Genomic DNA, 23,658 nt, shown 5'->3' with positions numbered 1-23,658 from the left:
GCAAAAGCACAACCAATACAATAATCGCGTCTGGAACCGTCTGTATAAACTACTACATTTGGATTCACGCTATTTACAATATTAAAACATTTTTTTCGTAAGATAACCGGATTCATGTCCGTTTTTTAATATTGACCAAGACTAAAGTAATAATTCACGAGAGAAGGCCGCCATGAGAACTAGTAATGTTGAGTAACAGGAGACACTGGAGTTAATTGTATATTTAGAGCTAAGAGAAGGCGCTGAGCACTAATACATAGCAGAACATCACTAGATTTTGGATGTACCTGATATAGATTAACATGTGGATTGGAGAACACCGCATCAACAGTAGGATTATTAGGTTGCTTTTTAATGCGAGGAACATAGGAGCAGATAACTTGACTTCGTCTATTTCAAATTGTGTTTTCTGGTGTAAAATTATCGGATACTATCGTCCATCTCGAACTCGAAAGGACTGACTACTGAGGAAATCCCCTGATAAATGCTAGAAGGTCCCCTTGTAAACTCCATTCATGCAGTTTATTTGTTTCTTTTTCTGTTTAGCCTCTGGAACAACCATAAGTTATTACTTCAGAGAATGATTAAGTATGATATGTATGAATGTAAATGAAGTGTAGTCTTATACAGTCTCAGGTCAACCATTCCTGAGATGTGTGGTTAATTGAAACCCAACCATCAAAGAACATCGATGTCCACCGTCTATATTCAAATTCGTATAAAAGTAACTGGTTTTACTAGGATTTGAACCTTAAAACTCTCTACTTCGAAATCAGCTGATTTGCATGCAGTATATTTAGGATTTTTCTCTTCCAAACCAAATCATATCAAAAATGATTTTTACATATCAAAAATAAAGCAACAAGTCGGTGACGAAGTAGGAAGGCATTTTAAGTGACAGATTTAGGAGCAACGACATGATCGATAGACAATCTACCATCCCGGAAACCGCCTTGTTCGGGAAAATCAGGGAGTTTCTCTGGAGGTAACACACTAGACGACGGTTTACCATTCCTTTCATAACCTTCCAAAAGGTACTAGTCAAGGAGATAGGACGATAACTTCTGGGGCATGATTTATGTTTACCAGGTTCAGTACGGGAATCACCAATGCTTTTGACCAAGAATCGGGAAATATCTAGTCAGAAAATATTCTATTATAGATGCACAAAAGATGTTATGCACTACCTGGGAGGGTGATAACATACTGAGCTTGATATTATCATTTCCAGAGGAAGTATCACGAGAATTAGTCAAGCCATACCTTAGCTCATTATAAGAAGAATCTTTAATTCATTTTGTGAGTCTCTAATCAGGAACGGAATATTTTCTTCCTGCAACTTATATCTTACAAACTCAGGACAGTACAATGATTTAAGTAAAACTGCCTTAAACGACCATGTGTTCAACAACGTCCAATGTGTTCGCCACATCAACTGGCGGGGTTACGAGGATTCCTCTGCTTTCCAGTTTAATCGGCTGCGGTGACTGTACCAATTCACTCATGGCCCAAATCTTTCCCCAAACAACCGATGATGGAGTTATCTGAGAAATGGTATCGACGTAATTCATCCATAATTTCCGTTTAGGACACCCAAACACACACATTCTCAATTTTTTAACCTTGTTAAAAAAATTTTTCTTCATTGTTAAAAATAATTCTTTAAAAAAGTCCCTATGTTTCAGAAAAACTGGAAACAGTTCAAAAAGAATAAACATCCAGTATTAACTTAACGGAAAGACTGTCCGACCTGATAAAATTCCACTTATGATGTGTTCGAGAAAATCCTTCTGGTTAAAGAATTTCTGCAGAGTACGTTGGATGTGATTAATGTTTGTCCTTTGCAGGAAATAAATAATGAGGGTTGGTTTATCATGGAAAATTGTGTCGAAAGGTTGTTACCGTTTGATGAAATAACGCACGAAATGTGCAGTGAAAAATATATAACTGTTTCGATAATTTATCTTAGATGTTTGTGATTGCTAAACCATTGCAATTCCTCGAAAGAAAAAAATTACAACTCTGTAGAATTAAACGAATTTACGGTAAAATAAAATTAAGTGAAGATTTTTTCTAAAAGTGGTCAATTGATTACCGAAAATCGAACCAGGTTATCAAGTAATAAAGTTACAAAAGTAATATTTTTAAATGTCAATTTGAGATAGTATTTTACTCTAACTCATTTTATAAGTACTAAAGTCATAACTTTTCACTATTATTACATTTAAATTCTTTTTTTTTTCTTTTTTTATTACTTAAAGCATTTTTAACATACAAGTGGTTTTTTTTTATTAAACGTATTTTTTAAAAGTTAAATATAACAGTATTAGAGTTCATTAGTGAAAAACATGGTAGTTGTTCATTTTGTAAGCATGATTTTCATAACTGGAATTCTATCTATTAGATTCGTTTATTTTAAGACTAAGATGATTCGGTGATTAGTAAACTGATAACGGAATCATCGAATCAGCTGCCGTGACTAATATTCAGTTCGTTCTACCCCACCGGGTCGGTCTAGTGGTGAACTCGTCATCACAACTCAGCTGATTTCGAAGTCGGGATTGCTATGGCTCAAATCCGAGTAAAGGCGGATACTTTTATACGGATTTGAATACTAGATCGTCTAAACCGATTTTATTTGGTGATTGGATTTCAAATAAGCACACATCTTAGGAACGGTCGACCTGAGACTCTACAAGATTACACTTCATTTATAATCATACATATCATCCTCATTCATCCACTGAATTAATACCTTACGGTGGTTCCGGAGGCTAAAACAGAAAAAGAGAGTTTATTCGTTCGAATCATAACTCTCGCCATACATGATTTTAAGTGGCGGCTCCTATAAGAGCTATCGCTTTGAATGATTCGAAGCGGTAGAACATGGGATTTGTATTCACAGAGTTCGAACAATGGATTTGAATCCGAGTAACAAATCATCAAATCAGTAGACAAATCTAGACAACGACGCTACCTCTATAATATTTATAATAGGTCTTTCCGACACTTTCCGTATCTTCAAATTAATTTTATTAAATAAATAAGAATGATGTGTTTATAAAGATTGTACTTAAGAATCCTGATTAAAAATGTAATATTAAGTCCTAAACAGTTTTTCGATTAATATTCTTGTTTTTTTATTGGAGCGAATTGAAATCCCACAGTAACTGCTACAAAAATATTCAGACTTCAGAAGTGGTCCGACTGAAATCAGCTGATACTGATCGGTCAAGAACAAGACGATTCAGGAATGGCTCAACCATTTTATATTAAATTTTAACGTGCATATTTTTCAATGAAACTGATGTAGTAGTTTGGAGATTTTTGAGCCTCAAAATTGTATATATAGGTATATATTTATATATGTATATGTTTATATATATATATATATAAACAAATCCCGTTAAGTATTTGTCATGATTTATATTGAACACTGTTCACGCATACAACCATGCTCTTTCAAAACAGAAATTTGTTTCTGAATTTATTTTCCAAATTAGAGATTTTTTTTTTTACAAAAGAGATTTAGGAGCAAGTATGACTTTATCTACATGGAAATCTTCAACACTATGCAAAACTGAAATCAAAACACATTCTCTCAATCTTAAACTTTCTTTCGATTATTTTCCTACCACATGAAGTTTCTTTCATATCCCTTTCGCTCTGTTTATCAAATTGAATTTGGTTTTTGGTTTCCTTTGCAATTTGTAGGATGAGTAGGATGCAGTAATATGGTATACATGGTTGTATTTAAAAAAATTCCTTAAGGCCGAAGCCTTAAAAAAGTCCTAAATATCGAAATATTTAGGCTCTATCACAACTGTGACATCTGGAAGTAAACACACACCGGGTGTAATTGTGAGTGTAGCACAATTGCGACGTTCGGTAGTTTTATTATAACCTATCACACATCAAAGGTCTTGGGCATTATTTGTTTGTAACCACAAATAGCAAAAAATATTTTATGTATTTAAATTATTATAATTGCACAATCATTCACAATGTAATATTAGTTTAATTCAACATATTACACGATAAAAAAGTAAGAAATAAATAAAATATAAGTAAACATCAAATTATAATTAAAAATAATAATACAACATTAATAGAATGAACAGCTTTAAAAAAAATGTTTCTGTTGAATGAGAATTCACACTTTTTTCACTATAATGTAATTTACCACTCAAAAAGTAACTACATAAAATTTTAAAAGAATTAAAAATAACATGAGATACCACACTACTTAAATATTAATTTTTCATGTATAAGGTAACTTGCTATTATGTTAAACTTTGACAGCAAATTATTTGAACCAGTATGATTGTGTGTTTAGACGTAAATACACATCATATTTTTCACAACGGATGCGGCTTCGGCTCGTACACCTTTTTTTTAACCGGCAGGTACGCGGAGCCTTTAGATCATCTTTCACTGGCCAGTGATCAAACCCATAGTAATGTTTGTCTGCAAATGGCATTGGCAAAGGTATGTAAACGTTACTGCTACTTCCAGTTCTGGGAATGTTATTTGCATCATCATTGTCTAAAGTTTATTAAAATTGCCTTTTCCTCGGTCCGTGAATCAAGTATTCAGATACTGCCAAACGGAAGAGCAAGAGATCTACAATCTGTTTTTTAGGAAGTGAATTTTTTTTACATTCAAAGCGATACACCATCCGACTATTAACAAACAGTGGCTATTGATTTTTTTTTTAATATTCAAAGCGATACTCCATCCTACTATTAACAATCTTGGTATTGGTATCTAATCTCTGAAAGGAGATCTTCTAGAGTATCTGGAACATGCTTGTTAAAGACGTCTTTCGACCAAGAAAATCTGACCGAGAGAGTTGGTCTGTTTGCTGATACTTGTTTCTCTTCCTCGTCTCCTGAATCCAACTCAGCTGCTGCTGCTTTCTGGAGAGAGATTGGATCTGGTACATATTCACCATCGGAATCACTGCCTTCCACATCTGAATTTGGGTCATCCAGAATGAAAATAATTGCATCTTCATCATTGAAAAGAATTTGCTGCGCTTCTGGAAAGCGAAGAAAATATGCTAAAATAAATTGTTAAGTACTATGAGAAATATTTATTTGACCCGAAAGACTTATACGATACAAACTAATTTGGAAATAACTGCATTATAAATTTCAAATAAATCTAAGTAATAAAAAACTAAATAAATGTTGTCACAAAATAATTAACTGAATTTCAAACACATTTAAAATTTGACTTGTACCTAGCACGTAAATTTTTCCTGTTGCAAAGTTGCATAAAAAAATATTGCATCTATTTCCTTCATCTAATATTATTCTGTAAACAACTATCATCAATTAAATGAGTATTTTTACAGAAGAATGATATTTCAATAAATGATGCAACAATGACATGCATCATACACTCCTACAGCTCACAACTGTAATACTTTAAATATTAAGTAAGTTTGAACCCTCAAATTTAAAAGTAAAAGCATTTTATACATATCATTTAAAAATACAATCCTTTGATACTATTTTAGCTAAGAAAGGATGTTATTAAAAGTATTTTAAAGAAACTAAAAGTAATAATTACCTGAAAGGTCCATCATATATATATAAACACAATACCTGTTCAAGTCAGAAGTCGATTTGCTGAAAGGGAAAACAAAATATCCCTGTTCTGAAGTACCAACATAAAAATACAATTCAATTGCAATCATATGAGCAACGAGAGAATAACAAGCAAAGTTGTTTTTTTTAACCTCCATGATCACCGTTAGATATTACCTCAGATAATGAAATGAATAACAATTTTTCTAGCGTGTGAAAATGCCATGTCTGATCGGGATTCATCTCATCCTCTGAAGCAATACCAAACGGTGGTCCCCGAGGTAAAAATATTTGCTTTTCTGCACGGCAGTGCAGCAGTGCCCAGCAAGAGCTGGGCAATCGAACATCATGTGTTCGTTGGACTGGACTTCCCCGTAGACGCACAGCTCTCGTCTGCCAGGCGGAACCGAAACAAATATTGGTTTAAATTTACATGATTGGAGAGTACTCGGGCTCCTGTTGTTCTTAAAAACGAAGGAGAGGCATACCATCCCCACAGATTCTGTATAAATTTATACATGCGCTCAACGGCGAGCTTTGTGGTATGCCATTTTCCATTTTTTTTTTATGAAAATTCATTATTGACGCGTACTAGGAAAGTACGGTCGTTCATATGCTTACTAAGTATGTTGCTCGCCGTCTCAGTGATGCACAAACTTAGAAGGATTGCTCGGAAAGACTGTGGGTTGTCAGGCCATCAAACGTACATGGTGTATCAAGGTGTCTTTGAAAACATGGCATATTTCGCGGTGCCCGTTTGGGCGCATAGGTTGGATAAGAATAGAGCACTTCTTCAAAATTTAAGTAGTGCCTAGCGCAGAACCTTAATTGTATGCACTGTTGCTTTTAAAACAACCTTATACGAGGCTACCATCGTATTGGGAAAGGCTCTCCCAATCGATTTAGTGGTGAAAGTTCGGGCAGCCATGTGAAAATTGAGAAGAGGTCGTGAGACCGAGGTATTGGGAATTCGGTTTCAAGCCGGGCTAGTACCGGAGTGGAACGGTGATCACAATGCACCGGATTGAAATTTCATTCAGTTGCCCATATCCCGCCTGCGGAAGAGGCTGCAGAGCCTCGCGATGGAGGCATGGCAGCCAGAATGGCACACCATGACTAAGGGAAGATCCTTGTATAAATTTATACAGTAGTAGGGGGGGGGGGGGAGATGGTATGCTTCGAGCTCGTTTTTAAGGACAACGGGTGTCCAGATGCTCACCAACTATAGTCATATAAACCAATATCTGTTTCGGTTCCGCCCGCCAGCTGATGAGCTGTGCGTCTGCGGTGAGACCAGTCGAACGAACACATGATGTTTGACTGCCCTGCTCGTGGGGGGGGGGGGCAGAGACCGGGCCACTCTGGAACTTAGAGGTCAGAGGGAAAATTGGCCAGTCAAAAGTGGCGAGTCAATGTGATGACAGCCGCACTGTCGGACCGTGTGGGTGTTCCTTGATGCGGTTGCTTTGTTCAACCGTCACCAGTAGTTTACCTAAGGGAAAATACTTCTATCGCACTGCTGTTGGAAGCTAACCTAGAGATATGTATGGCTGACCACCAGTCAATTAAGAATACAAGCGCTTTAATATGGTGGACAGGTACTAATTGGCATTCAGCGACCTAGCTGTAGCGAATTGCTATCTCGACGAAATAAATTTTAATTTATCGATGTAATATATATTTTTAGTAGTTTACGGGGTGCGCTCGCCCATTTTAGCAAATATATGACAATTGAGCTGTTGGAACACGTAAGCCGGTGGTGTATGGCACCGCGCTCAGTCCGCTCATGCTGTTAGATAATCTCTAGGAGCTATTTTGGATACTGGTCACTAAACATTTTGAGGCTCAGTAGCGGTTTGTGGTACAGACATTTGGTCGTATGCTTTAGGAAGACCGAATGGGGTGGTGGCGGAAGAAATGCCAAGCAAACCATACGTGCTGAGTAAAACTGGAAGATTGCCGAGAATATCCCATTCATGTTACTGAAACATTATTCCATGTCGCCAGATCATTTCAAATGCCTTCTACAGGTCAAAGAAGACTTCGACAAAATGTTTTCTTGTGATGAAGTTGTTATACATGATGTTCCCTAAGTTATCCATTTGATCAGTAGTTGAGTGGTATTGTTGAAAACCTGCTTCATGTGAGGATAAAAGATTTCCTTTTTCTAAAATCTAAACGAGTCGATTATTTATCATTTTTTCAACATTTTTCCATAGCACACGTCAAAGAAATTAGGAAGGTAACTAATGGGATCTGTTAGGTTTTTCTTTCTTTGGAAGTGGAAGAATATGTGCTTTTTTCCACTGTTGTGGGTTCTTTCCGTTCCCCCACATCTATTTATATAGTTCTAACAATCTACGTTTTGCATTGGTATTCAATAGTATTTAAATAGCCCTCACTTTCTTCCAGACTTCTGACGCAGTCGTATTTCTGTTAATGGATGACACGTATTGCTGCCAGGATCATTTCTTAGCATCCATCATAAGTCTTTTTGCAAACGCCTGCATTTTTTACAGGCAATTAGGTTTTCTAGTGTCGGACGTTTCTTCAAAGCGTTATACACTTTTTTATTTCTTTTAATAGCTTCACTTATTTCATCGTTCCGCCACGGAACGGGTCACTTCTTGAGTTTCCCGGATATTTTGGGAATTTATCTTGATGCTGAGTCAAGTGTGGCATTAGTTATAGCGTTGACATCGGCTTCGATAACTCCAGTTGTTTCAGGGAGTATCGTCCTAGCTGTAAAGATCGTCCATTCTGCCTTATCAATCGCCATCTTTTGTAGATATGATATATTTTCCTTGTAACATCAATTTCAATTTGCACCGGAAAATGATCGCTTTCATGTAGATCCTCTAAAGCATGAAAAGTGTACCTCGGTGCTACCCATCCACTTATAAGTGCTAGATCTATAAAGGACGTCCATCTCTGGCATTGAAAAACGTTCCTGAACCATCATTTAACATAATGAAATTAGAATTCAGTAGGAACTTTTCCAATTATATTCCACGGGGATCTAGTCGATCCGACTCCCAAAGAGAATTGAGTTCATTAAAGTCTCTCACCAGTAGTATTGGTGGGGGAAGTTGAGCAATTAAACTTGTTATGTTCTCCTTCCAAACAAAATTCGGCAGGTACATACTGCAGATAATGACGCTTCATTCTGATTGCGACCGCTTGCAAATTAGTGTTTACTTCAACCGCTTCGGTGGTAGCTCTAGTCGATAGTAATATGGCTACTCCCTTCTAAATCTTATATTTGGCGGTTGATCTCGCCGATATGTATTGTATCTTCTTAATTAGAAATTTTCATTTTGGCAGAAATGTGTTTCTTGCAGGCATAAACAAATTGGGTCCATGTACCAAGCGTTGGAGTTGATGGATGTTTGACAAACATCCATTGATGTTCCATTGAATTATCGACTCACTAAATTTTGAAATTATTTTTCACTTGGGTTGTCTTTCGGCCATCCTTTTTTCCTCTTCTTTTCCATTTTACAAACGTCGTGTTCTTTAAGAATGTCATATCCAGTATAGCTCCCGGCCTCCGAAACGGAGACCATCGAAGCTGCAGACGACTACAGACATGGATCGGCGCTTGGTTTAGGCGCCGATTGTGAAGCGGAAAACTGGGAGGCTCCCGCAACAGAAGCCGCACTAGTCACCGCGTCAGGCAAGGGGAAAACAGAACCCCCTACTTAGTTTTTGGTGGTCTCTTCGGTTCATATACCACCTCAGTTGAAGGAAGCTTGGGAGCATCCCTAGAAGACTCCGAAGCAACCAATTTTTTTGGACTATCATCTAAAATGTTGTGCATACTCCCTGGAACCGCTGACTTAGTAGCTGTCTGTTCAGATGCGCTTTTGCCCATATCCGATGTAGTAGCTGGAGGCTTATCTTCATCAAACACAAGCTTTATAAATTCCTTAAAAGTGAGAGACTTTATTCTATTGTCAATTACTCTCTCAATCATAGTGACCAATGTGGACGCAAGTTTGCCGAGAAGCTGGTCTGCATCAACAGCAGTTGAAGTAGGAACTGCATCCGCACTCCAAAGAATTTCAAAAGATTGATTTTTTTTTTTTTTTAATTAGCATATTTTTTGTTTAATAATTATTAATAAATTATTTATGATTAGATTTTATTTGAATTTCTTTTCCTAATTGTATCATGATTACATCTAAATTATATATTTTAATTATGATTCTTGAAAACTTGATTTTTTCTTCATGAATGATTGAATCTCAACAAATCTGGAAAAAAATTCATTCTCTATGATATTAGCAAAACAGATCTATGAGATTAGCAAAATCAACTTATAGCCAATTGCAGGGTCTCAGTTGTTTCCTTTATTTTATCATACTTTAGACCCTGCTCCAGTTATTTTTCATCATTACTCACTTATACAATTACAAATGCAGTAATCAAAATATTTCACAAACAATTGTGCAGTCCCAAATATATAGCTTACAAATTAGAGATAAAATGTCAAAACAGATGTAGTATTAAACGGTTAATAAAATAACAATAAAAGAAATAAAAAAATAGTAGTAAAAAATTAAAAACGTAATCTTTGATTATATACTCATAATTATTTTTTCATACATCCTGTATCCACTTCTTTTGGAATGAAGCAGTTTTTTTTATCATACAGATCATTAAGGAGGGTACGATATTGGCTCCAGAATACTTGAATAGTTGCATCCAATATTCATAGATTATCTACTCAAGAATTCTTCTGATGTGTGTATGGAAAATGGACAAATAATGACTTGGAAAAAGAGTGTCTAATAGTAAATTTTATTTTTAACCGCATAAAAAGTCTTCATTTTTAAATTTATTAAATTAAATATTAAATAAACTTACATTCAAAAAAATGTTTATTTGTAAATAACTTCTTAAATTAAAAAAAATAAGTTATTAAAAAATATATATTAAATGAGTCTGTAGTAATATTTTGCTTCAAAATAGTTATTAAAATAGTATTTTCTGGAGTAAATAAATCATAATTAAAATATATAATTTAGATGTAATCATGATACAATTAGGAAAAAAAATTCAAATAAAATCTAATCGTAATTATATATAATTTATTAATAATTATTAAACAAAAAATATAATTAAAAAAAAATAATAATTCAATTTTTTTGAAATTCTTTAGAGAATTAGTTTGAAAGTAATAATGGAAAATATAAAATCTCTCCATGAGAATTGATAACATTTTCTTCTTCCTCTTCTCTTTAAAAAAAAAAAAAATTATTTGTTTTTTTGACTGATGAGTTGACAATTTATTAGAGATTGATTGCAATATGTATTTTAGAGTGTGGAAACTAGCTACTTTTAAAATCGTGCTTTTGTACATTGTAACATTATAAATTTGATGTTTTGTTTTTAATATCAACTAATCATCACTCTTTTTTAATTGTCAACAAAAAATATTAGCTCATAACAGGAAAGTGGAGCTAAATTAAAACATTTTAGTTTTAACAAGTACAGAGGAAAAGGCTGTGAATAAACATATAAAACTGGAATTACTTTAATATAACACATATTTACAACAATTACATTTTGTATATAATTAACTTCTAATAACCTGCAATAAAAAGTAAGCAAAATTAAATTTACAATAATAAAATTCTTATAATATTAATATCATTTTAAAAAAAGATTTAATGTTTCATTGTACATTAAGTTTTTTTCAGAAGGAATAGGTATTTCTTATGGAAATTGTGATAATATGCTTCCAGTGTTGAAATACATATTCTTTTTTTCATTACAAGAATAAATTTATGTAAACAAACAATTGTAGAGTGTTTGAAAATTGATACTTGAATTCTCAATAATTACCTGTTAAATACTTGTAGGCTGTTTTAATAATAGAAACAAAAGTACGTTTTCATTGCAATTTCTGGAGAATGTATTTTGTATATTAAAAAAAATAAAAACTAACAAAAAAGCAAATAAGCAAAAATTTTATTTTAGATTCTGCTCATTATCACATCCGTATCAGTCTCATTGTCATTACCTCTGTTTTGTCTCATATTCTGTGTTGAAGCTATTCACCAGTTTCCTTCACACATTTTTGTCAAAGTACAACTTCTCCCCCATCATCATCCTGTTCAGGTATCTGTTCTGGTAATTGTGTTTAATCTTTATTAATTTTTACTGACAAATCTTTTTTTAATAAATCATGTTTTTTTGTGTTTTGAAGGGGCGGGGTCTCATATAACACCATGCTATTTATTTCATCTTTGTATGTTGTTGTTTGCAAAACATTAAACATTCTTCTTTTATTGTCTTTCTTTATGTTATATATCTTATTTCGTTAAGATAAATTTATTTATTTTTAATGTTTCCATAAAAATCTCATGATTGTTTTAGTTTAATTGTAGTATAGCTCTCATTTTGTTTATAGTATTCAAATAATAATGAGCTTTCTAGTTCTTTGCCCAAAAAATGTTAAGTTATGTTGATATTTGGTGCAACAGGCTATGTAACATAGGTACCTAAATTGATATTTGAGTTATGCAGTGAGATATGTACATCACTATTGGTTAAAATTATTGTTAATTTAATTTTAAATAATATTTAATTAAATAATAATATTATTAATGTTTAATATTTAAATTATAAAGTAATGCATAGCTGTTTGAAAAGAGATTTGCTTTTGTTGAAATACTATAAACACACACCTAAGTAATATTTCTTACACAAATCCAATATAACCCTGAAGATATATCTAGTACACAATATAGCTGTTAGATATGAGATAATAAATAGACAAAAGTGAAACCATAAATCATAAATACTTATATTAAATTTTATATCACAAAAGACTTTATCATAATTATTTAGAGTTAAAATTATAAAAATATTCATAAAAAGAATGAAAATTTCACAAGATGGCAATTTAACACTTATTTTTTTAAAGTAATTGCAATTAAATCCTAAATATGTTGGGTAGTGGAATTTAATTTTGACCTGGCAGCAAGAAGACTAATAATATAAATATCTTTTTATCGTTTTGAAATATGTAAACTTCATCCATGTAAAAAAAGTTTAATATATTCTAATAACAATCATGATTGAGAAAAGTAATGCTGATTAAGCAGATACAGCATAAAAGTAGGAAAATTAATGACAACAAAAGTCCATAAAAGAATAACTAGGAACTACTATTGTTAAAAAGAATTGCCTTTAAGAAAACACTAGAAAGATCGGAAAATAAACAGAAAATATTGTAAAGGATAATTTAAATTATTCTTAAGTAATAAAAAATAATAAAAAACGAAAGTAAAAAATCCTCTTGCGCAGTTCTGTGCAAGAAGAAAGACTTTTCATTAATTTAATTTGGTTTTAAATATTCTGATATATTTTTAAGTTGGTTTAACATTGCTTACAATAGATACACAAATAAAGAAATGTCAATGTTCCAACCTGCAACATCATAACAAACCATGCTTCTAACTTGCGCCAATTAAATTTTTTCACCTTAAATTGAGAGTATCTCAAGAATTACTTACCATTTTTCATAAAATTTTTACATGCACAATTAGAAATACACTACTGGAACATATCTAAATTTCAATAAAATGAAAAATTGATCTAATAATTTTGGATATTTTTGAGCCATAAAGTTTTCAACAAAAAAATAAATGGAAATGACCCAAGATCTAAGATAGAATTGACAAGAATACATTGCAGGGAAAAATTCTGTTGTAAATATTTTGTATTTGATTTCAGATGCATCACATCAAATCAAAAGTTATTAAAAATGAACTGCCTATTTTCCAGTAAGAAGATAAACAAAGTAGTAGACCAAATTTAACCACGTCATAATAATGTGAACAATTTTTTTTCAAAAGTAACAAATGTAATTTTTTGTATTTAATATCTAAGAAATATTAAAATATTGGCTTTTACCTGATTCTCTTATTTATAAATTTTTAATAAATTTACATAACTCATAGTCAGGATTTTAACAAATTGCACAGTTAAGAAAAGTCATTCTTAAATAAGTGTTTTTTTCTCTGGAAAGAAAATATATTTTTAGTCATTAATTTTAGCTTCATTTATATGTTAATTTCCAGAAACCAATAATGGACAATGAAGATGAAGATATAATAATAGATAGAAATCTACGTTGGGGCTGGTTAAAATACAGGCCAAACTGTCTTCAGAAATTTCTTAAACCAAAATGGGCGCTGTTTTTTATTTGCTGTGGTACTTTTTTTCAAGGTAAGTTGATCATTCTTCTTTTTTTATAAGTAAAGTAGGAATTACTGATAAAAATATCATTCGCTCTACAGTAAAGTTCAATTTAGATTTAATACATCAGTTTAAGGTAAAAATATTAACAATGAAGGATTTTAATGTAATATTTAAGCGCACATAACCTTAAAAACCAGATAAAACTGAAACTAATTTTTACCTGATTGTGACACTGATTCAATTACTATATGGAGTGTTTTGGGACGTATTATCCGAACTTCAGGAACTGATTCAGGTCACCAAAATCAGCAATAAAGTTCATATTGACATAAGTCCTATCTTGCTTTGTTTTCCTATTGGAAGCCATTTTGTGATTTTCAACAAAAACATTATTTCTCAGGAATGAGTAAACCTACTTTAATTAAATTTGGTAAATCTAAGAGTAGTGTCTTGTTCTACAAAGTAAATATTTTGATAATGTCACATTCAAAAATTCCAAAATGGTGGCCTTAAAAAATTCCAAAATTCTTTAATTTTCAATGCATTTGTAATTATTTTTCTAATCAAATTTTTATTTAAAAAAAATTATTAAGCATTTTATTTTGAAGAAAATGACCTCATTTGTAAAAATCCATTGACAAACAATCGAGTTATTGCAGATAATTAACCCAACAGCACGCTTGTGCATTTCACATAAGGTGAAATTTTTATTACTCTATCATTATTTATTATTAATAACATTTATTACATTTAGTGGAGGAAATTAAAACAAGCAAAAAAGTTTTTGCTATAAGACTTGCTTCCAGTCGTAATTGTAGTACCAATTTGTTTTAAGAATAAATAAATAAATTTTATACATTGATAACTTGATTCATTACTCTTTTTCATATAAATTGAATTAAACAATATTGATAAACAATTTTATAATAAATAATTGAAATTTTGTACTGCACAAACAATTGACAAATCAATTCTGTAAAAAGATGCTTGTTTAAAAGTTCATGAACCAGAAATTGACTATGTACTTTATTGACTCAGTTAATTATGATGTAAAAACTGCAATGTATCTAATCAATATATTTGAAACATAAATCAAAAGAAAGCTTCAGAAACAATACCATTAGCTCATCAAAGTATGAGCACCCAAGTTCTTCAGCCTTTGAATTAAATGGTGAAATTGAAACTTAACTTGAATATCATTTAGAGCAGAGTGAGAGCACATATTTCCATGAAAATGCCTACATTTACAAATGTCCTTGCTATCTTTGATGAGAACAATAAATTCAATAAATTCCTTAAGTAGCACCAAAAAGCCTTCTTCAAGATTTAATTGTAATTATTTCTCGCATTCTATTCATTAACCTTACTCTTTCAGTAATCCTTCATGATCAGAATACAGTCACATACTTACTAAGTGCAAGGAATTTGATGATACAGCTGCTAAATCTGCACTGTTATCTTTGCAAAATTTACTTTATTAAATTTTATTCACAATGTCTATTCAATGGTATATTTGTAAAAAGCACGACTGGTAGGATAATTTGGCTTTCTACCAACCATGCGTAGAAATATATTTCACACATAATCATTAAATTGTATTATTGTTACATATCAATATTATACCTAATACAATATTTTGTAATATTTTATATATATCTTTATATACAGATATAATGTAATTTTCTTGTTGGAAAAATATTAATAGCTTTATCCTAAGGAATTTGCATAAAATTGACTTCCAAAACAATTTGAGAAATTACAAAATAATTTATTCAAAATTCATTTGTAATTCAAAAAGATTGTACAGTGATAATTTAATATACAGAGCAAGTCAAAAGTATAGAATTCCCTCAACAACATTAAAACCTCAAAACTTTAAAAATGTGTGATACATCATTTTAAAGGTCTTTTTAAGACAATAAAATTGTATAAATAAAATATTGGTACGATGTTTGTACCCAAAGTGGCAGCAGAATAAGTTTAAATTTTGGAAAAAATTGTAAAAATATTTGATTACATAGGTATTGTCGAATATTAAAAAAAAAATTTATTAAGCATAATGTTTACTAATTTACTTTAATTTCATTTTAATAAATATTCAAAATGTCCTCCTTATGTTATTTGACATAGTGCCAATCAGTTGAACAATCAGTGTGGCCAATTATTATTTAATGATTTCCTACTGATACTTAGAGCTGATTCTCAAATTTTGTTTTGTAAATCATCAATTTCTTTGAATTTATTATGATAAACAATACTTTTTAAGTGGCCCATAGAAAGTAATCAGATGGTGACATGTTGGGTGATTTGCTGGCCATTCTATTTGACTCCTTTGGACAATCCATCTTCCAGGAAAAAATGCATTTAAAATTTTGCTTACCCAAAGACCAAAATGAGGCAGGGCACCATCTTGTGAAAACAAATGTTTCTCATTAAATTGGAACAAAAACAATTTTTGTTAAAAAAAAACATTACTTTAATTCTTTAAAATTAGAATTAACTTCTAAAATAAATTTTAATTTAATTCAGTTTAATTCCTTTTTATTTAATTTTATTATTTGAACTTGCTAAATAAAATAATTTTCAAAATCAAAATTTATCTTGTCACCATTTTGGGTACAAACATTGTACAAACTTTTTATTTATATAATTTTTCATGTCTTAAAGAGTCCTTTTAAAATAATGTATTCACACAAAGGGTGTTACCATCTAAAAGATATGTTACAATCCCTGGGCAACCCCCCTCCTTAAGAAAGGAGTTGAAATTATATTTCTCATCAAATGGTAAAGTAGTTCACAGATACCTTATCCTGAAAGTTACAATGTTCTAAATGGAATGGTTTTAAAGTTACTGAAGAGTTTCCATCACTTTGACCCACTCTGTATAATTCTATGAATGTAATAATGTAATTCGGAACATAAAATTGAATTTCTGGTAAAAGTAATAAAAAAATTTCATTAAAGACATAAGAGGGATATAAGAGACCTCTGTTATTCTTATAACAGATTTTAACCATTTTTTTCTTATTGTAGCAATATAAATATTATTAACCCTTTTAAAACTTCTTAAATCACCTTTAACAATTTTCTAGACTCGCTAATTTTGTATACAGTTGCTCTCATGAAGATAGAACTTTGTATTTTAAACATTAAAATAAATATTTTTTAGGTATCGATTAAATTTAGTCCACTACTACAAACCAAGCCGTAGATTAGACAGTGTATAAAAAAGAATATTGAGATTTTAAAGGTATTTGATATCTCCACAATCTAACTTTGACCTACAGTAATGAATCAAAAATAAACTTAGATTAAATATTACAGTTTTTTCCCACAAGTGTTCAATGTAAGTACCTTTTGTCATGTGGCACAAATTGTACTGATTGGAGAGATAGTCAAATATTTTAAACAGCATGTCTGGAGTAATTGAAGTGACAGCTGCTTAAATCAGGTGCCTCAATCAGTTTGAGGAAAACCCCAATCCAGCGATTGAGGAAAACGTCATTCAACCAGTCCTGTATAGAGGAAAGCCAGTCAGGAAGAGCACCAGCTTTTGCCAAAAAAAAAACTTTGATCAATCTTGCAGTAGAGGAAAGAACCATGCATCCAGCATATCCAAATAATCAACTGCTATTATGCTTGCTTCAGCGAAAAGAATGGCCTGTAAAATTGCCATCAGGTTATTGCACAAAAAACATTTAATTTTTTTGTGCAATCTTTTCCCATTCATTTTAAGAATTCATGGGAATTTTCAGACTCCAGATACGGACATTATGTGTTAACTTCTCCACTAAGATAAAATGTTGACTCATCACTAAATACATTACGATCAAGAAAGTCATCTTCAGCTGCAACACTTTCATTGGAAAGTTGGCACACAGTGTAGTAGGTTTCAAATCGTAGCAGCAGTAAACGATATGGATGCATATGTGAGCATCTCTATTCTTGTAATATTCCTAGTAAAATATTGCTAGTTTGAGGAAACTCTTCTACACATTGAACATTTTCTTCAGACATCCTTGATTCTTCTGCACTCTTCCCGTTACATAAACATCCAGTCGTTTCAAACATATTATGCCATCGATGAATGTTATTGTCAGTTGCAGGATAACAATTAAAATTTCTACAGAATGCATATTCAACTGTAACTAACTACAGATTCATATTTAGCATTCTCCTAAACATAGAAGACTTTCTGTTCACGAGTCTCCATCTTTGATAGTGGTGCTATAAAGCAGAAAAGTAGAAAATAAATCTACGGCCATGCCCACAACAAAACGTTTTACTCTTTCATTCTAACCTTAAATCAACAGTACATCTTAAATTAACTGTACACCTCATTCAGCAGTAGACATTATAAGAAATTAAAACCCCGATATTCTTTTTTGTACACATGTTACCTACCACTGACCCTCTTATAACTTAATTAAAAAATTTCTAACTTTTCCCTTGACTTACGATTTACAAAATTATATGCCCATTTCCTTATTATCCATTTGTTGTGAATTATTTAAAAAAAAAGATCTTAGTAGACTTAAATTTTGTTAAAAACTTTTGTACATATTGTCTAAACTTCAGTATAATTTTAAGAAAAACTTTCTGCAACTATTTCCAAATATTTATATAAAACATATAAAAATAAAAATAGATAAATAGAATCAATTCTTATTTTCTATTTTTTTCAAACTAGCAAGATGTTTTCAAGCGACGTTTCGAAAAGTACGTTTTTTTCATAGTACGCAAATCAAAGAAGAGATACAAATATTGTGTACGGTAGAATTAACGAATCGTTTCATAAAACATTGAGTACAAACTCATTATCTATGACATGCAAATTTGACACTCAACACCTAAAAGTCATCAACTCGAACACTTGAATGATAAGAAATTTTTAAATAAAAATAATTTAAAAAACTTTAAAAACCGAAAATCCTATTCGACGCATACTTAATTTGTTTTCTTAATACTTCTGATCAAGCGCGCCTGGAACACAATTGATGGAGGACGTGTCAATATTTGTGATAAGCAGTTCCGCATCGTAGGTAGAAGGCGCCATTGTGCAAAAAACTTTTGAGACCCCACCCCCAGAAAAAAATTGTTTTCATTAAACAGCTATTCATTATTTTGCTTTAAAATTTTTTTTTTGTATTTGTGTACGCATAAAAATAAACGTTATTACGCAGTAGAAAATGCTTAGAAATAAAAATCTCTTAAATTTGAAAAAAAAGTATATTTATTTGTATAAACAAACGTAAGTCAAAAGATAAAAAAACATTTGTAACTATACTTAACAAAATAACTAAACTAAATTAAAAATGAAATTAAACTAAAACTAAATTTACTTACTTATCCGAATTGCTTTTTCTGCCACAAAAGTTATAATAATTCCCCTTCTATCTACTGGATCCACTACATAATTTTCAATAGAAATCATTGACAAGTGTGTTAAGCGCTCTCCAATCATCGTTGCAAGGAAATAATATTAGAAATATCTCTGCTCGTGATGTTACGGATACGGGTAGTGATAAATAAGTACGCAATAACAATAGCAGTATTCGGAAAGTATAGGTTAATTTGTTTCCGTACTTGCAAGTTTTAAAGATCTTGAGGATCTTTAAATAAAATTTTAATAAAACACTGCAATTTTTTCAGTTCCACAAATAGTCTTGCAATCAATATCGCGATTATTAGAATCTTGTATGTCATTCAGTTTTGATTGCAAATCTTAACAATCAACAAAAAATTTGTTGAATCAACAAAACTATAAATTGATCAATTATTGTAACAGAGCAAAAGTTAACGTTTTATGATGTGTGGGTTTTTTAAATTGTAATGAATATATGCAGCGGGTGCTGTGACAATTTAAACGCTAGATATTGTATATATTGCAATAGAGTGAAATATTTTGTTTTATAATGAGTCATAAATTGTGTATATATACATATTTTTCATTGTGTTCACATCCCCGATAAGCTGAACGTATTTTACGTGTCGTGTATGTCAACCTAATGCACGGTGATATTTGCAGGAATACTGTTATTTGTCTGAAAGAATGCACTTTCAAGTCAACCGTACCAGATTTCATCACGGATTCTTTCTGACGAGTGCAGTTGAGTACAAAAAAAAGGAACATCAGTCAATAATTGAGAGAAACTGTACGCCCGCTGTGGACGACGCATATCGTAAGAAGATTTTCGGAAATCCTTAAATATTCTGTAAATTTTACTGCTCACCCCTAAACTTGTATAAACTTTGGATTTGTACCGTTCTTTTCCGCCGTCGTTTGAAAATGTTTCATCTTGTGCTTTTTCAATATGGGTTTCAACGCTGCAATTACGAGGGTTTTTTCAAGGTCCGATCGGTCGCGAAATAAAAACCCGCGAAAAAATTGGATGAACCTATGCGCACATGTGTTGCGCAGCATGTCTAGTATGGCCTTCAATCACGCTGCATCACTTCGTTTATTTCTGAACACGCAGGTAGCACGCAAACATGTCTACGAAAATAGCATCTCCCGCCAAGTGTGAAGTGTGTGTGGTAATTCAATTTCTTCAGGCTGAGGGGTGTAATGCAGCTGAAATTCATCGACGAATAAGTAATATGTACGGTGAAACTTCAATGAGTGACAGCAAAGTTCGACAATGGTGCAGAAACTTTAAAGCAGGACGTACAGATGTTCATGATGCAGGCGGTCTGGGAAAGAAGCGAGTGTCAACCGATGATCTCGTTGAGCGAGTGGATGAGGCAATTCGAGAAAATCGTCGGTTCACAATTTCTGTATTGAGCGATTCGTTCCTGAAATTTCAATTTCAGCTCTCTACACAAGTGTGAGTGAGAGACTTCAGTACCGCAAACTGTGTGCGAGATGGATTCCCAAGATGCTGTCCGACCATCACAAAACAATGAGAATGGACGCCTCCCTAACGTTTCTCCAGCGCTACCACAATGAAGGAGAAGATTTTTTGAACAAAATTGTCACAGGGGACGAGACATGGGTCCATTTCGAAACTGAAGAAACAAAAACAATCCAAACAGTGGATGCATTCTCATTCTCCCAGTAAACCAAAGAACTTCAAGCGAACCTTCTCCAACAGAAAGTGTATGGCTACTGTGTTCTGGGACCAGAATGGAGTTCTCTTGGTGGAATTCATGAAACGTGGCACGACCATCACTGCAGCCTCATACTGCGTGACTCTTCAACGTCTACGAAGGTCAATTCAGAATAACCGGAGAGGAATGTTGTCATCAGGCATTGTCTTTCTCCATGACAATGCTCGGCCGCACACTGCAGCTGTAACAAAGAAGCTTCTGCAGCGTTTTCGTTGGGAAATGTTTGATCACTCACTATACAGCCCGGACTTGGCTCCGTCCGATTTTCACCTCTTTTCTCACATGAAACGCTGGCTAGGAGGACAACATTTTGGCACAGGCATCGAGCTGCAGACCAGCGTAGAAACATGGATGAAAACACAGGCGGCTCCGTTCTGTGACGAGGGTATTGAAAAGTTGGTACCACGCTACGACAAATGTCTAAATCGGAGTGGCGACTATGTATAGAAATAGGGTAAAGTATGTAAGTACTTGTTACAAATAAAAAATTTGTTATTTTCACTGTGGTTTTAATACCACCGGACCTTGGAAAAAAATAACCCTCGTATATCGTCTGCAGTTTTCCTTTTGATGGTAATCACAAAAACGAAGTTTGAAAAATATATACAACACACAACATCATGATCATTATCCAAGCTCCATTATGACCATCATTCACCATTACATCATGACCGTTATTGATGGTCATAATTAAACTATACCCTTTATTCTGTTTAGAATACGGTATCATCTTGACAAGATCCGCTTGATATAAATCATGTTTACTTCTTTTCGGATAGTTCTTTCTAGGCGGCCTATGTAATTCTTTGCGATTTCACTTTTTATTTCGATATTTAAAAAAGGACAGTTCACAATAGAAGGACAGTTCGCATAAGATATTGGTAAACGAGATAAAAAACAAAATAAAAACAATATATAGTGTATTCATTTATTACTATATCGTCTGATTACTATACTGTTGTAAATCAACTTCATTCCTACGGTTTTAAATTATGTATTTCCTCCTTTGGCGAAGACATTAGCGTATCTAGTTGGAAGGAATATATCATACCGCCCCAAGTTGACTCCAAATTATATAGTGAATTAATGGTGTCAAAAAAAAAGGAAAAACAATAAAATAAGTTGATGAGCTTTCTTACCGACAATATCAACATGTGTCGTAACCGTCGGGCTGTATCCCCTTGAACATCTACTTCAGTTTATTACGACACCGTTTGAAATCTCGATCTTGTATGTCTTGGATAAGTAAATCTCTTGTATGTCTCGTTGTAAATCTTGGATAAGTTGAATAGGACTAAGTCGTTGTTATTTGTATGTTTTCTGTATATTTCTTCAGTTTTGGTATTTTTCTAAATGTTTCTTTACGACAGCTTTCAAAGTTCTATTTTGGCAGTGCAATGCGTAATATTCGAACGAATTTTCTTCAAAGATTTTTTTTATAGGTGACCAAATTGCTAGGCTCATTCTCATCGTTTGAGAGGCGGGTATGAAATTTACCGATATATTGTCACTCGCTATATCAATCATACGTTGGCTAAATTGTGTCAACTGGTGACCTATTTCAGCAAGCGCTTTATTCATTGTGTAGCTTTCGTTTGTCTCAATTTGTTAATAGAATGTTGCCCAGTTTCTCGTATCGACGGTAACTCTTGTAACCGTAAATAAATATTGTTTGATCTTGCCACTTGCTCGGTGTATCTGTTAATATTAGACTCCTGTAAGTTGGGCGGCAATCTTCAGTTACATGTGTACGTATTGCGTGCGCTGGATTTGAATGTTCTATATATTTGGCAACATGTATCTATATAAAACCTCTTTTTACGATAATAGCTACTTACCGTAGTTTCTGTGTGAGTGATGCAATTTAAGTACTTTTTAGTCCTCGCGTATTATATTGACGGTCCATTCATCATCATTCGATATTGCCCGATTTAACTCATAATCAAGCAGAACTAACTAACAGAACTAACTGCAGAACTGAAACGTAAAATTTATTTTATATCGGATAAATGTTTTTATAAATGGGGAAAGTTGATAATATTTCTGACTTGGCATCCTACTACTACAGTATTCAACAACAGCTAACCATCAAAGCGTTTTTCAAAAACTCTTCAAAGCCGTTCATGTTAGGCGTCGCTCATTTTAACGGGTTTATATCCAATGTACCATCGTAATCTGTTTCTCTTTTGCTGGTCGACTCGGTTGGCGTATAGGGCTGTTATTTAATGCTATAATGGCCGTACCGTAAAGTATGATGAAGTCTGATAAGATGACTCTTGTATCGTCACGTTGAAGTAGCGTGTAACTGAACTACATAACTAGTGTAATTTGTGTAACATGCTGCATCATGTGGGAATTTGTGACCCTATAATTATTCGTTAGTTAAAAAACAATGTGCGTGAATGGTTGCTCGCTTTGGTCTACGCATTTTGGTTTTTATTTACCATCAAACCCTCTAAATCAATAACCTGTCAATAGGAATATATTTTGAAGCTCAATCCGATATGTTCGTAAATAGATACGCCGTCGGTTTCATCCTTTAAATTTTTGATGTTGTGTTTATTTCACGAGTATCCATCCGGTTGTTTAGAAGACAGGAGGCAATTTGGCTGTGTGAGTTCTGATTTCTGTTGCTTGTCGCGCATTAAACTATAAGTGACGCAGTCGGTACAACAACTGCACGTTTTTTTTATACCGTACATCGGCACAAAGTGCTCGTAATGAAATTTATACAACGCAA

At 32.6% G+C, this 23,658-nt stretch overlaps 1 protein-coding gene across 1 annotated transcript in view; it reads left to right on the top strand.

Annotated features, from left to right (window-relative positions):
• The first annotated feature begins 13,696 nt into the window (after positions 1 to 13,696).
• LOC142317503 (solute carrier organic anion transporter family member 4A1-like) overlaps positions 13,697 to 23,658 on the top strand; it is a 56,920-nt gene continuing 46,958 nt past the window's right edge. Inside the window, exon 1 of the mRNA XM_075354064.1 lies at positions 13,697 to 13,835. Coding sequence (XP_075210179.1) covers positions 13,697 to 13,835 — 139 coding nt within the window. The remainder of the gene's footprint in view (positions 13,836 to 23,658) is intronic.

The sequence above is a fragment of the Lycorma delicatula genome, chromosome 1 (assembly GCF_047948215.1).
Source record: "Lycorma delicatula isolate Av1 chromosome 1, ASM4794821v1, whole genome shotgun sequence".
Classification (NCBI taxonomy): domain Eukaryota; kingdom Metazoa; phylum Arthropoda; class Insecta; order Hemiptera; family Fulgoridae; genus Lycorma; species Lycorma delicatula.
This window is presented reverse-complemented; position numbering and strand designations above follow the sequence as displayed.